This window comes from Scomber japonicus, chromosome 4 (genome assembly GCF_027409825.1).
Source record: "Scomber japonicus isolate fScoJap1 chromosome 4, fScoJap1.pri, whole genome shotgun sequence".
In the NCBI taxonomy this organism is placed as follows: Eukaryota; Metazoa; Chordata; class Actinopteri; order Scombriformes; family Scombridae; genus Scomber; species Scomber japonicus.
The window spans coordinates 18818914-18835064 of NC_070581.1; the positions used below are offsets into that span (position 1 = coordinate 18818914).

General features: G+C 41.7%; 1 protein-coding gene across 1 annotated transcript in view; it reads right to left on the reverse strand.

Moving 5' to 3' along the window:
* Positions 1–16151, reverse strand: part of LOC128357860 (neuron navigator 1-like) — an 80333-nt gene that overhangs the window by 7993 nt on the left and 56189 nt on the right. The window contains exons 6-17 of the mRNA XM_053318255.1: positions 14532–14670; positions 10788–11091; positions 6304–7120; positions 5659–6168; positions 4706–4747; positions 3903–4051; positions 3632–3814; positions 3471–3523; positions 3179–3202; positions 2898–2975; positions 1133–1216; positions 10–115 (exon numbers count right to left, since the gene is read on the reverse strand). Of these exons, the coding sequence (XP_053174230.1) occupies positions 10–115; positions 1133–1216; positions 2898–2975; positions 3179–3202; positions 3471–3523; positions 3632–3814; positions 3903–4051; positions 4706–4747; positions 5659–6168; positions 6304–7120; positions 10788–11091; positions 14532–14670 (2489 nt within the window). The remainder of the gene's footprint in view (positions 1–9; positions 116–1132; positions 1217–2897; positions 2976–3178; positions 3203–3470; positions 3524–3631; positions 3815–3902; positions 4052–4705; positions 4748–5658; positions 6169–6303; positions 7121–10787; positions 11092–14531; positions 14671–16151) is intronic.

A 16151-nucleotide genomic window follows, 5' to 3' on the forward strand; every position in this document is an offset into this window, starting at 1 on the left:
TTGACACACCTTTCATGTCTGGGTTGTCTAAGGCTCCTTGTATGTCTGCCTGGGCTTCTTCATTCTTGACTTTCAGAACTTCGATGGTCTCCCGCAGCTCTGACAGCTCTGTGTCCTGCTCAAACATTGAATTAATGACAGAGAGTTACATTGGGATCAATTTGTATCTGCAGTACTCAGAGCTGAGTGACAGCTTTTATGCTTCTTTTATCATTTTATGCCCATACACAACCAAAAACTGTCATGTTTTCTATTCGCTGAATAATACAGTGATTGAGTTCCTCTTGCAACTAGGACAGCACAGAAAATGTGTCTAATAATAGAAAAATGGGTAGAAAATGCAAATGCCCAACTGATTTTTCCTCAGTAATGAATATATTTTAAATAAACTGATATATTTCCATATTTTTGTCAGGAGTAGAATTGTTTGATGTTTTACACCACTTCTCAAATCTACAGTATGAGCTCATACACCTGTTGGGCTTGACCACCCTCACATGTGATAAGTTCAAAAATATAAAGACTCTGGAAAAACAGGGCCTCTCTGTGCTCCTTATTGTGTGCTAAATTCGATCCCACTCTGCTATAAATGGAGCCGTCCGGACCATCTCAAGGTTAAAGAGAATGTGCTCCTGGCTGAGCTGCACAGGTCAGTGCGCTGGCACAAACAACAAAGGATTTTTCTGCAGCGGTCTAGACGGGTGCTTTCAGTGGGAGCAGCAAGGCATGAAGAACTAAGAGAGACTCCCCACATTTATACATAAACACACACTGAACACCGCCTCAGGCTCTGATCAGTTCATTCACACCAAAACAGATACAAAGGCAGAAGAATGCAGGAATGTGATCTCTGATTCAGGTTCATCATTCAGCCTTAAGTGAAGGCTTTTTTTTCTCTTCTCACACTAAGTCAACCAGTGTGACTGCAGCTTGGGCCTCTAACCTACATTCAAGTCGTCACCACAGGCTGTGATCAAAGTCACTTCACTCCATGTTAGCACACATGCTGCCTGCTCTTAGCCGACCACTCAGCAGATGGGCACAATGATGGAATGCGTCTGGAATTCAGGTTTGTGTGCATTTGTGTGCGTTTGTGTTTGAAAGTGTGGATGTGACGGGCGCTGCTGGGTACCTTCTGTTCATGGCTTATTGACAGACTCTGCAGCCGAGTTGTCATCAGTGCCAAACTTTGCTCAAAGGCGGCCACAAGATTTGCCTGTTTTGGAAAGAATAAAAGCAAGCAATAATTATACATCCATCTCCAAATCATTACCAAAGATAACACTTTTATTATCTATCATTGACTAAGCATCATATGTAGGGGTAGATGAAGTACAGGGAGAGTCACTAGAAACTGACACCTGTACAGAACAGATTAAATAGATTTTCTTGGACCCTTTCTCCCTTGAATAAAAGGTGTTGAAAAGCTGAACAACAGAAAATGGCTGAACAGGATATCTCTTATGGAAATTCTTCTTTAGCCCAGAGCAGGAAAGAAAAATTACTTTCCATTCTCCTTTCCAGTCATTAATCCAAAATATAATCATGCTGTGATGCATGCATCTGTTTTGCCTATTCACTGCCCTCACCATAATAAGGTCTAACAGTATGAAATAAATCTCAGGGGACACACGCACACACACACTTGATTGATATGTACTGTACGAATCCATGCATAATGCCTGCTCTGTATTCCTGCACTTCGACCAATGGAAATGCTGACAGGGTGGTCATACAAAAACAACCTTGTAGAGTAGAGAGAAAGGGCAAGGCACCTGCGTGTGTGTGTGTGTGTGTGTGTGTGTGTGCGCGGTGTACTGAAGTTAAGTGGCTTGGGGAGAGGTTCAGGAAGAGGTTAGCATTATTCAGCCCCCGCATGGATAAGAAATTTGCTGAGACTGCATGGAGTTGATATATCACTGACATACCACAGCTTAGATTGTAAATCTCTCTCTGTGTGTCTCTTATTTTGCATCAAGTCTTTGCGAGAGTATGTGAGGGATGGAAGGATAAAATATTGTGAATGAGGCTGGCTTGTCAACAAATCAAATGAAAAGACCAAAACCAGAAATGTGTTTGTCCATAATGCAATACTTTCAGGCTTTGCTGCCATGTCTGTGGCAACAATCCCCAACCCCAATGAGGTTCAATCAGGAATTCTAAGATGACACCTTTGGCTTTAGGAAACTGTGTCTTACTATTTTCTTACATCTTTTCAAAATCTAAGGCTGTGGGACCCCTCAGACACAGCTTAAAAAAAGGTGCCCCCACCCCCATCATAGTTTATTTAGTTTCGCTTAATTCCTGGATGTCTATGGGATCATGATTATGTTATTTCATCCCATAGACACTCAACAATTGAGCCAAGATAGCCTAACATTGTTGTTTGACATAACTTCAGATGACACCAAATACATAAAAGGTCTATCCTAAGGCGTTTCAGACTATTCCCGAAATCTACTGTATCTCTGCATATCTCTTTAACCAAATCACACACGTGTACTGAACTCCTTTTGATAACTCATGCATTAACTAATGTAATATTTATTCACCTCTAAACAAATGAGGAAAGCAGTGAGAAACTAAAGAATAACAAAGCTAAAGGCACCCTAACGTTGCTCTCTTGTTCAGCGTATACTGTCTCTATGAGTATCAGTTACCTACGCCTCAGGGTAGATGTCAGTTTGATGTGGGCAGTTCATCAATTTGATTGACAACTATTGGGGTGTAAAAAAGGGGGCCACTAATAACGCTTCAAGCGCCTCGAGATATTTTTAAAAAAAACAGACATGTGTCTGGTTGCGAAGAGTAAAGTTGTTCTCCTTATTTATTATCAGATTAGAAAGCATGTACTGACTGATTAATGATAAGTAAGTTAGCAGATAAACAATACATACATTTGCTGACAACTGCGTGGTCAGGTTAGACACTTTCTCCTGGGATGATTCCAGCTCCCTCCTCAGCTTGCGGATTTGCTGCGAGGAAGAACAAGTATGTTTTATTATAAAATAACCAAGGTTACTAAAATTGACAATGACTGACATTACACACAAGACTAGAGTGGGTGGCGTTCATGAAATGAATGGCAGACTTGTTCTTCCACAGACAAAAGGGATGAAAGTGACGGATGAAAGGAGAGAAATGAGACTGAGGAGAAGAAAGAGTGGGAAACACTTACCTCTCCCTGAATCCTTTCCTCAGCCTTTGGAAGCAGGGGGGAGAAAAGTCAAGACATTAGAGAGAGATGAGAAAGACAAGAAGAGAGGAGAGGAGAGGAGAGGAGAGGAGAGGAGAGGAGAGGAGAGGAGAGGAGAGGAGAGGAGAGGAGATTTGTTTCTAGTGTGTACTATTGAAAGAGTGAGACGAGAGGAAAGCATCACTGTACGCCAAAACATCCACATACACAACACATAAACACACACCACATACTGAACTGTAGCTACCTGTGCTTGCATGCCGCCCACACTCACCGAGGAGTAGGTTGATGAGGCATTGGATGCCAAAGAGATTACAGACCCATGAACTGAGGAGAGGAAAATTATCATTTGAAACAACAAATAAAGCAATAAGAACAAGAACTAGGAACACAGAACAGTATATAAGAGGTGTCAAAATAATAACGTGTTTTCACCTTCATCATTAGTCTCCTTGTCCCTAAAGGATCCAGACCGAACCATTCCCATGCTCCGGGGACGTTCAGCCAGTGACAGCGTGCTGCCCAGCGGAGACGCTCCATACAACTCCAGAGAAGCATCATGCGTAGGGATGCTGTTTGATCGAGTCATTCTTGGAGGTCCACCAACAGGGCTGGGTACTAATGAGAGAGCAGAGGGGTCAAAACATTATACAACATGCATTAAACAAGTATTCTTCAAAGTGTGTGCGCATGAGTGTGTACACACCCATACTGGTCTTAGAGGTGCGGGGCAGGGAGGTGGGTGAGGACAGCAGTGGGAGAGTGAGCGAGTCGGTTATACTGAGAATAGTATGAGAGTGTCGCCTTTCTCCTTTCTCCTTCCCTTCCTCCTCAACCTGGGTAGCACCGCTGAAACTACAAAGACAGAAGACAAGGTCAGTGCAGTCACTGATAAATGTCAGTGTAAATAAAGAAACTGTCAGTCATTGTGGGGGTATTGTTTTACACTAGCTTTCGTATACAGTGTTGTACAAAAGTCAGAAAAAAATGTTTCAGTTGTGCAGTAAAGCACAAGTAGAGCACAAGAGGTTTGTGAATTTTGTTAAAAAATTAAATTAAATTAAAAATTCATTATACATTTAGAACCATGACTGAACAATGGCATCTTGACATTTTGCTACAATACAAATATATGCAAAGCAGATAACATAAAAGTATTGCAGGGCCCACCTCAGACCATTTATCTTGTGATATTTTGTGCTGCAAATCTTTTAATGAGTAGAAAGACAGAGTGTTGCCTGTACCGATAGGACACAATGAGATATAATTTTGAGAGTATTAACGCAGGATTTTATAATACAAGTGACAGGAAAGATGTTTTACAGCCCTGTGGGCAGGATTAACACAATCTGTCTTTCACACAGGATCTTATCAATGGGATCTCTCCATGTATGTAATTAAATGGCCAAGCCTAAATTGCATCACACTGTCAGTGCCTGACAGCCGGGTGTATGAGGGTGTGCATGTACAGTATGTGTGTAACTGTGCAGAATTTATGTATCCACTTACCTTAAACCTTTCTTTGGTAGTGTGTTTCTGTCTCTCTGAGAACTGTGGAGATTAAACAATGTCATTATTTCACCACTGGTTATTAAACTCTCAAGAACAGCCAGCCAGCACAAAGAAGCACAGTAAGACTGGCAGACAGCTGGTGTCAACCAGTAATTATGATTTCAGCCAGTGGGAACGGTGCAACACTGATAATAGGCCTCTAGTAATAACAGCTTAGCAACCCTCCAGTCTGTGTGCATGCGTGGTTGCCTTTACTTGGTATTTAAATTCATAATGTAAATAGGATTTTTAGCTTTCTCTTTGTACAATTAATGTACAAGTAATGCAATACTATACTGCAATACATATATTTTATAATATTTGGCATCACATCACAACAGCATTTACAGTGCAAAACACTTAATAAACTAAATATTTCAATTGTAATAGTGTAAAAGTCATTGGATGATCATGTTGAGATATTCTTATGTTATTTTTTAAGGATAACTGTTTTCAAATATGGTTGTCAAATGTTCAATCACAGTTACGGCTATTAGTCGTATTCAAACAAGTTGTTTATTTAAATAAGATAATATTCCTTGATATATGCTAATTTATGAGTTGTTTTCATTTTTGTGGATGCTAATTATCTCTTGTTCATAAATGTGAATAGGTGTTGTCACTAGCACTTCATAAATGCTGAGTCACCTTTCCACCTGCCCGCTCAAGCAAGCAAGGGAAATGTGTGATTTTAGTGTAGAACAAAGTGAATATGATATCAAAGCCTCTCCCTGTCCACTTCTGCCTCCTATGAAACAATACACTTCATACAGTTCCTCATGTGACCAGTAGGTGGAGCTACATGGCAGTATAAATGAAACGTGGATGACAAAACATCTGTTGTGCTTGTATACCTACGTGATATGATTGAGTTTAAAATCTTTGTGTGTATCAGTGGAACACAATCTCACCTGTCTGTTATAGTCATGGAGATTCTACTTCCAGAGCTCCAGCTGGCAGGACCACCTCTGTCTTCCTGTCTATCTTTGTCTCTGGACTCTAAAGTGGTGTAGCCTCTCACCAAAGTCTCCCTCCCCTCCCTCTGTTGTGGTTCTGGTGCCAGGCTCATCTGGAGTGGCAGAGACTCCATACTGCGATGCAGCCCAGACAGTCGAGGATAGTGTAGAGGAGTGATACTCCCATCGCTTACTTCAACCCCTAGGGAAGACACCTGCCTAGGCCCCAACCCAATCACAGAGCCTGAGAAGCAGGATGAGGAGTTGACATTAAGCAAGGGGGCAGGACTCGGGGTCAGGCAGTGGCCAGTGGAGTTGACTGCTGAGCTGGCTAGGTCTTGGAGCTTTGAGTAAGGAGGAATCTTAGGAGGCATGGAGTCCTGAACCCCAACATCCAAGCTGTTGGAGTTCAGTTTGTCCAGGTGGGCAATAGATGGAGGCTTTGTCAGGCTGCGCACACCAGATCTACAGGCAATAAAAGACACAGTTGAAGCCATGACATTTATATTCATACTTTTTTATGTGAAAGAGTGAATGTGGTGAAACATTACTGGGAAATTACAGCATGAATATTTTGTTGTAGTATATGAGCCTCGGTACCTGTGACTGTTGGGTGAGGGTAAGTCTGTACCCTTGCAACTGCTGGGAGGTCTCAGACCCTGCAGCTTTCCTCCGTTCTCTGAGGGGGTCTGAGCAGGAGTGCCCTTCAGAGACCCTCCTCCACACTCAGAGTCAGACACAACAGCTTTGGCTTTGGCTCTCTCTTTCTCCTTCTCTCTGTCTGTTTGATTGACAGGACTGGGACTTGGGATCCCACGACCCCCTGCCTTACTCAACCCTGGTCCAGAACCGAGCCCTGAGGTGTGCTCTTTGAGCTTCGAGCCCTGGGAAGCTGTGCTGGAGGGTTTGATCAACCCAGAGCCTGTGTCCATGGTGGTGCTCACTGGACGAGCCGAACTCGGCCGGGTTAGAGTCAAGGTGCTTGTTTTGGCCGGGCGAGGCAGCGAGCGATACTGGAGAGACGTCCTGGCATTTGGAGACAGAAAACCACTCTGGTCGCTGCTTGACACATCTAGACTTGTCTTACGTCCTCCACCACCACCACCACCACCAGCAGCACCTGGTTTAACAGGAATGCCAGACGTTTTGGGAATCTTTCCCACAGTTGCAGAACCGATGGGTATGGCACTGCCGCCTGTACTGTTTGTGCCATTACTGGTAGCTGTGGGGGGCTTCTTGAAGCCAAAGTTTCCACCAGCTGAGGGCCTGACCAGGCCGGACGGAGGTTTACGTTGCTCACTAGCACCAGTGCCATTCCGGTGGTCTTTACCGGCATCAGAGGAGGAGCGCTGAAGACCTGAATTTTTCACAGCTAACCGAGACTTATCCATGGGCTTCCCATCTGACTTTACTGTACCTAGATAGGAAAAAGACAGAAAAAGAATCAGTAATGAGTAGCTTGAACAGATTAATGCCTGAACAGTCTCTCGTGGTGAGTGAGACTAAGCACACCATATTAGGTTGTGTTATCTTATCTGAACACCTACGAGGTCTGACTGTCTGCTGATGAAAACAAACCCTGTCTGAGAAAAACAGACAGTGAGTAGACTCACAGCCAGCTTCAACCTCACACACACTGTTATCATGCAGTTACTCCTCTTTTCCATCCTGATGAACTAAAATAGTTTTCTCTGGCTTTCCAGTAAGTGTATGTCTGTGTGTCACAGCTGCAGAGTGCTGAGATTAACATATGCATCGTGGCTGTGGAAAACTGTCTGCGGACACAAAACTGCATGAAACACCCGAATTTCTCCACTCTTTGATGACTCTCTGGGGAAAGAGGGCGGAGTGAGTGACAATGTGGTGTAATAGAGGTTAAAGTAAAATTCAGCTGTACATTTCCCAGTTGGCAAATTAATTGGACTCGTTTGGAAATTATTATGAGAAAAAAATATCTTTAAGAGTCGATTAGACACATGTGCACTTGTAAGCATTGGCCACACAAGCACAAGCCCACACTACCCACGCTCTCAATTTGTATCTAATGGGAGTTGTTATGGGAGGTTTATATACAAAGCATTAACACAGTCAAAGAACGGCTGTTGAATGAGACCCACCGGCGTGCAGCCTTGGGACATCTGGAGTCACTTAAGGGTATTTATAAACCCGCAAAAGACACATAGGGGCAGACATATATACCAAACACACACTTGCACTTCTCAGGGATTGGATCTTATAGGAACGGGACACTGACAACACATTACGCTTGGAGTTCTTTTCTAAATGTGAAAATTGGGTTTACATGTCAAGTCATAAACTCAATCCATTGTATAACCGCAATGTTGCACGTTCCAAAAACATTATGCTGCAGAAATAGACACTGTTGGCGGTAAGAAGCAAACACGCACACATACTGACAGAATCCAGGCGTACATAATAATTTTGACATATATGAAGCCTGATTTTATGACTCCGGCTGTGGAGACAGTGGAGCTCACATCTTGATATTATGATGTGTGTAGAAGAGAGCATGAATCACTTCATGTCTCGGCACAAGAGGCGTGCATGTCTGAGGAGATGGAGATCTGAACACATTGGTGAGATTCAGACAGAGTGGCAGACAGAGAAATCTTCTGGATAAAATTTCTATCACTGATCTCTGGATTATGAAGAAAAATTGCGCATTTACATGTCTTTTCTAAGTCCTTCTCTATTTCACGCCACTATGGTAAAGGGGAGAACAGCGGAAAATGGAGAGTATGGAATGAAGATGTATTTATAATACACATACATGCAGAAACACACACAAAGACAGGGCTGATCCCCATTCCTCCATGCAGCCTCATGTTCCTGTCTATCATTCCTGGTGGTTTCCCAGGGAGACAACCCATCGCACGCCTAGACTCCACAATTCTGCTGACGTTTACCGTCTACCATCACACCAGAAACACATGTGTGCTCATATGTGCAGTTGTAAGATACAGTACTAGTGTTTATTTGTATGTACCTAAGGGAATTGTAAATATTTGGTGCAGAAAAGTGGCTAAATGTATCTGTATGAGTGTGCCTGTGTGAAGAGAGAAAGAGAGAAATGACCGCTTGACAGTCACTCAAAGCTCACACAATGATGAACACCTGCACTGTGTCCCACTTCCAAACTGAACAATAACTCTGACTGGTACACTCTGACAAAATTAAGTTTACTCATTTCAATATACTAAATTGGTTTGCAATATGCACAAATTTGTAGGCACTACTTACAGCTTTGAACTATTGTTCAAAGGCTTCACCAATACCTTTAAAAACAGAAAATAAAGTTTTAATTCTTTGGAAAAACATTATAATTTCCCCTTGTTAAATTTAATAAGCAGTAGTTGGGTCAGTTTTATTTTTATAGCCACAAATCACAAATGTCTCAGAGGGATTTATAGTGTGAACAATATATAACACCCTCTATCCTCCATTTGGATAAGGAAAAAAATGCCACAAATCAAAGAAAACCTCAAGAGGAGGGTTTTCTCTTCCAGGACAGACTGACATGCAACAAGTGCTGCATAATAAAGACAAGTTACAGCAGTCCATTCACAATAAGGAGAAACAACATCAGGATACTGAGTAAATTAAGTATATGACAAATTATGTCAAGGTAATATAAGTATATTTATTTAAGAGCTAGCATACCGTGTAGTATAATATTCTAACAATAAATGTGAGTTTCAGACAAAGTTTAAAAGCACTTCGAATAAAGACTGTAGGATTTGTATTCTACTATTCCTTTAAGTACCAAACAATAGAATTTATAAATGTATATCATTCATATATTAATAAGTTAATATAGTACATACTGCATTGGTATAATATAGAAAATAAGTAAAATGTATAGTATGGAATAATGAAATAATGCCTGTCTATCCAAAGAAATTCTGCTCCTTCTCGCACTGATACTGGTACCAAGCTACCAACATGCAGACACACAAACATACACACAATCCTGCCAAACCTCAGCAATGAACTGATCCCAAGCATGAGCAATAAAGACCTCTCTAACTTTAAAGAATGTCTGGCCCTCTTTATGCACTAGTCCACAATGATGAGCTACAAGAAACTTGTCTGGTGTGCTTTCACTCAATTTAATTGACTGCTTAATTAGAATCTCAGACTCGATGGCAGATTGATTAGCCCTGATAACAGATTCATACTGTTCACATTAAAAACAATGACAGCCTGGCGCACGGATCACAGGCTGGTTCAACACACTTGTTTGGCATATCTGTCATTTCAACAGCTGGCAATGCAAACACAGGACAGTCCCACAGAAAGAGGACTGTTTACACAGACACTGTCTATCTCGACTGGCACACAACACCACAACTAATATCCTGTTGTTATGCTAGTCTATATCGTATGTGTGTGTGTGTGTGTGTGCTTACGTAAACGGCACACAGATGGTGTGCTTAAAAGGCAGCTGCACAATCCCTACTATTGTGCTATTTGTGTGTCAGTGAGTGTGTGTGTATTAAGTGTGATGGGTGACACTCTTTAAGGCCGGCACAATCTCAGACGTGTCTGCATTCACACACACTATTACAAACACAAACACACACTGGTCTCTGGTCCAGTTGTTTTGGGTACAAGGCCTTTATTTTAGTGCCATAAATTCTCTTTGTCTGACACAAAAATAAAGATTGGATAGGAAAGGCTGGCCCAATGGGAAGAAAAAAACCCACTGTTGGTCAGTGTGTGTATATGTGTGTGTGTGTGTGTGTGTGTGTGTGTGTGTGTGTGTGTGTGCGTGTGGCTGGCTGGCAGGAAGGGAGTGGGTGGTGATGGGTGTTTGATACATGGCACCACTCTCTAAAGGCCAGGAGGGTGGGCTGCAGCTGTGGATGAATGTGTGGGACAAAGACAGAGAGTGTGTCTGTGACTCTTTGGGTGTGAGACACTGCCAGAAAGAAAAGAACATCAAAAGACAGTCAAAGAAAAGTGTCAGTCTGTTTAGGCTATGCAACTATTTTAAGTGTAACTCTATATATATATGTATATATTATGCACATCATTGTGTGTATGTGTGCTTCTGAACTCACCTGCTACTTTCAGCCCACTCTGAGAGGTGTGTGTGATTGGTGATGTGACTCCCACAGGTGGGTTTCTTCCTTTTTTCAACATATTTCCATGGCCCAGGGTCTGAGGTTTCTTCAGCTCGCCTTTCCCTCCTTCCAGCCCCTCCCCATGTGGACGTGTTTTTTTCCATTTATTGGCTGATTCTGACTTGAGGCTTCCTGTATCATAAACGCTGCTGCCCTGGCTCTTGCGGCTGGGTTTAGTATCATCAGTGTCCCAGGACAGACCGCTTTCCACCAGAGATCTTTTCTCTGCATCTGTGCGCATCTAGAGAGATGATAGAAACATGCTTACACATTGCATCAAGGAAATACACTACGAAGAAAAAAACAATAGTATTAAGAAGTCAAATAAATAATAATATAAACACTATAATCATCCAGATTTCTTCAAGCTTTAATGGAGCCAGAAAGAAAACACACCCTCTTAATCCTGCAAACAATTATCTAGTAAAATGGAAAATAGCTCCCATATAAGTTTGATTTGATTGGTGCCATTTTGACCAAACCTGAGGAAGTCCTGAGGCTACATTTATGTTTGTATCCCCCACCTTTCCCCCAAGGTTTTGGTGGAAGTGTAAACATTTACCTTAGACATTTTATAGATAAGTAGCAATACAAAGACTTTGATCAATATCACAAGATTGTTTAAATCTACATTTTGGAAATTTGAAGCACTTTTATAGATGTAGATCAGGTGGTTAGATGAAAAGCTGCAGGCACTACTTGCACTCACATTCAACTTGGGTTGTGTAGCTCTTAAATTGAGTACTTAGTGTTGGTCACTGTTTGAAAAACCACAGCCAGCTCCTGTGTGGGGTTGTACTCAGGCACAGCAGTGCTTTGAGCTATTAGGTTAACAAACACATGTCCGTATTTGTTCATATATCAGAATAATGTATATATTAAACTTTAGACCTAATGATGGCACTAGTAGAACAGTTAAGGGACCACCAAAGTCATTACAATTCATTCCAATAGTTGTTGAGACAATTTGCTAGGTCAACTAGCTAGAGGAAAAGTCAGGGAGTCACCAAAGCCAGTAGGATTTATCCTCTGGGGAACATGAATGTCAGTACAATGTTTCATGGTACTGCATCTCATAGTTGATGAGATATTTCAGTCTGAGCTAAAGTGGTGCATCAAACAACAGAAAAACACTGCTATCCCTAAAACCACACCACTAGCATGTCTAAAAAGGCATTTGATGAGCTGTGAGGACTCAGACAGAACCTCAGACTCTTCTGACACAGTCAATCCCCTAAACACACTTACTGATGTCTCACCTCGTCAGTCTAAATCCTGTTGTACGCTCTGTTTGAACACTTCAAAAAAATACTGAGCCAGCAAGGGGGGAAACTGCTCAACACATACACACATACATAGTGTACATATGCATGTACACACAAAGCAGGCTCACATACACTTGACCGACACAGAGAAAATAGACAACGCAGCCTAGTAATTAAATCAGGAAGAATGTTAAACTAAAGGAAATGTGAAAAAAAGCAGCTCATTATTCAGTCGTGGTCTTCTGTGTTTGTATGTAGTGAATATAAGCAATGTGTGTGTGAAGTGTGTGCATGTTTATGGGAGTCTACATGAGGATAGATATGACTGGTTTTCACAGAGGCAGATTACTCTGCCCCCCATAGCGGACAGAGAGTTACACAATACATCAGGAGGTGTGCGTGCATGTGTATGTGTGTGTGCCAGTTCAAGCCATTGCACCCAGCAGTTCCCATGAGGACTCATATACTGAATTCCTTTTTTATTAAAACCAATAGACCCCATGGGCAGGTTCACATCACATGAGGAGGAGGTATGCGGAGTGTGTGTGTGTGTGTGTGTGTGTGTGTGTGTGTATATGTGTGTGAGAATGTCCCATCAGACCAGACCATGTTGATAAAAAAATTGTCATTTCCTCAGACACATTCTCTGATGATTGAAAAAGAGAGGGATGACATACACGTCTGGTCAGATGGCCATGACTAAACATGGATAACACAAACAGATGAACCAGACAGTAAGGCACATAGGCACACTCACACACAGGCAAAGGTATTGAGAAAACAAGATGTATTGTCTCAAATACTTCCATCTCCATGTGGAAATGAGAAAATACATGTTTTTGTAACACATCCAGCAACATGCACTTCTAACTTCTCTCTGACTTTTATTCTCTTTTTTATGTGCCCCTTTCTTCCACTTTCCTCCTCTCCCCCACCCCCTATCTGTGTTGTGTATATTATACAATATGTGGGAGGGATGAGGGATAGATGTTAAGTCAGATTTGCTTTTAAGGAAATTAAAATCAACAGGAGTGAAAAGGGAAAAGGGGAAAACCTGATACATGAGAGACAACATAAACGGAGAAATGGCTTTGGGACACAAAGAGAAACTGATAAAGAAAAGCATCAGCTGAGAATGGCAAGGGAACAGGGAGCCATGTGTATGAGGCAATGTGGGGTGCATGATGATGTGATGATTGGTTGCCATGGTAATGATGCCATAGGGGGTATTGGTTGCTATGAGTCCTGCAACAAGGCGTTGAAGGGAGGTGCCCTGGTTCTTCCGGCTCGCTGGCCCGGATGCAGGTCTGCAGATGGCCCTCTGTGTGTGTGTGTATGTGTGTGTGTGCAGATGGCTGTGTTCTAGACCTGTCCTTCAGTGTAGGGGAGAAGACAAAGACCCACGATCTCAGCATCCCTGCTCTTTAGTTGCTATGGTTACACTGAATTACCCTCTCTCTCTCTAACTCTTCTCTCGCTGTCTGTCTGTCTGTCTGTCTGTCTCTCTCTCTCTCTCTCTCTCCCTCTCCCTGTAAAATCCAGCTACATCAGTCACATTAACCACATTGTGGAGGTGTGACCTACATCAGACACTCTGGGAAAACACAGACACACACACAACACACACACAAACACACACATAAACACACTGTCTGGAACCCGTACGGCTACAGATGGATCATAAAAAAGAAAAAAAAAGCAACACTCAAGCAGTGCTGCAGATAGGATTTTAGAACCACTGAGTCCCAAATCCTCCCATCCCCAGAGGAGATTCTGAGCACCACAGCATACATAAATCAATGCATTTCAATGTATTGTGAGGACAAAGACAATCACTCAGGGCAGTCCAGTCCAGTCAGTCAGGCCAATTATAGTACAGAACAGGGCCTAAACCTATTTATTTAATCAGATTAAACTGGAATAATAAAAGCCTCAGATCCCTAAAGCATCAATGGTGTAGCAAATTACAAGATTTTAGAGATGAAAGATGCCAGGTCTACAGTTAAACTAGTTGATCATTTTCAGAGTTCTTAGAAGTGAAAATTCAGCTCTTCAGACAGCTTTAAAAAACTCAATAAAAAACAAATGGGAGCCTAGTGGAATAATGCAGCTGTCCTGCATGCAGTGTGTGTGTGCTGTGGTGAACATTGATCGCTGCAGATGTGATAAATATTATGGTTGTGCATAGAATACCTAATGAGGCTTTGTCTCTGATGCCAGTGTTGCTGCCTGTTGTGTGTGTGTGTGTGTGTCCTCTCTGTACACAGACCGAGTGTATGACACAATATTCAGCACCTCATCAATACCTCTCTGAATTAACAACTTAATCAATACTACTGTAACCAGCACACACACACAGCTAATCCATCTATGTCAGACATCATATTGTGTGAATCCTAACATGTATGATACTTACCACTATGGCAGAGTTTCTGCGGGAGCCAATGGGAGTGGTAGGAAGGGAGTTGAGAGTGGGGCTCGTGTTAAACTCTTCAGAGCTCAGGTTGTCTGAGCCATCACTCAGACCACTGCTGATGGAGCTGCTCTCATCCCAACTAAAAGAAACAAAGACAAAGACATTCAGTTTACTACCACAGAAGTCTAAAGAAAACAGAAAATATTCACATTGGAGATGCTAGAGGAGAACATTTGGAAAGTTGTTCTTAATAAATGACTCAAAACAATGAATTAATCACCAACTAATCTAATCAATTAATCAACAAATCATTGCAGTCCTAGCAATTAGGTTAAACCCAGATGGATATGTTCCTATTTTGGGTCATCACAGCCCCAGTGCAATCAAGCATCTACCTTTCTAATAGTGTCCTTGGCCAAGACTCCCAGTCTCTTGTTGCTCCAAGGACATGCAATAGCTAATTCTGTTTCCCCACAGGGATCGATTGGGTGTTGTACCACCAACATGCCCTGATACACCAGAATAGCTGATAAAATAAAGCAATCTGTCTCAGTTAAATGGATATTTACTCAAGTTTATACACTGCATGAGCCCCACAAGCTCAGTTACATCAGCAGCTGACTCACTTGACTCCTTGTCTTCCAGTTTGTCTTTTGATTAAATATTGATAGGACTTCATTATAAAACACTGCCTGCTCCATATACCTGTCTGTCACACTGCATGCACTGCAAACACATAGCAAACTGAAATTTGGAGCAACCTCCACATCTTCTCAGCCCACACACATGAAAATAGCTCTGAAGAATATACACACTGATGCATGTGCCCACATGCAGGAGTGGAGTCTGTGCCAGGACTATGAAGTCTGCCTGTCTATCAAAGAGCATTTGTTCTGAAAATCCTAAAGCATGTCTAACATAAGCAGGTTTGGAGAGTTTCTACAATGGCCTTTCATTGTTATGCACACTAAAAACCACAACATTTGCACTTCCTGCACTCTCTCTATTATTTTATGTTATTTTGCACTATAACTTGCATATTACATCTATGTTGCAAATATTGTAAACATTTGTTGACAAACTTTTGACTGGTACAGTATATACTATTTGTATGTGTACATGCAACTGTACGTTCATTGTATATATAATATAGTTTTACCTTTTTATTTGCATCTTAATGCTACTTCTATATACATTGCCAAATTGTTTTATTCGGTTTATTCTATTCTAATATTTCATTTTTATTGGATTTTTCCATTAACAAATGAATTGTGGCTGATATTTGACCATGTCCTGTCAGAACCTCAAAGATATGGAACACTATGCCTACCTTAATGTGGCCAATCAAGTCATATAAACCTCAAGAAACAAATTAATCAAATCTGTCATCTGCTTCAACATAGTGACTTGTAGGAATGAGGAAGGGGGAGAGCAAGAGAGAAGAAGGGCACATCTGCGACGTGTGTTTGGATATGTGGGTAACTGTATAATTGTGCTCGTTTATATTTAGTAGGTCATGTTTCAGAAGTTAGGGGGTGGGGATATGTTCTTATTAGGGTCAATAGATTAGACTGATATCTACTGTAAAGTAAGTGAAGAGGGTGGGGTTTGCCTAATGAG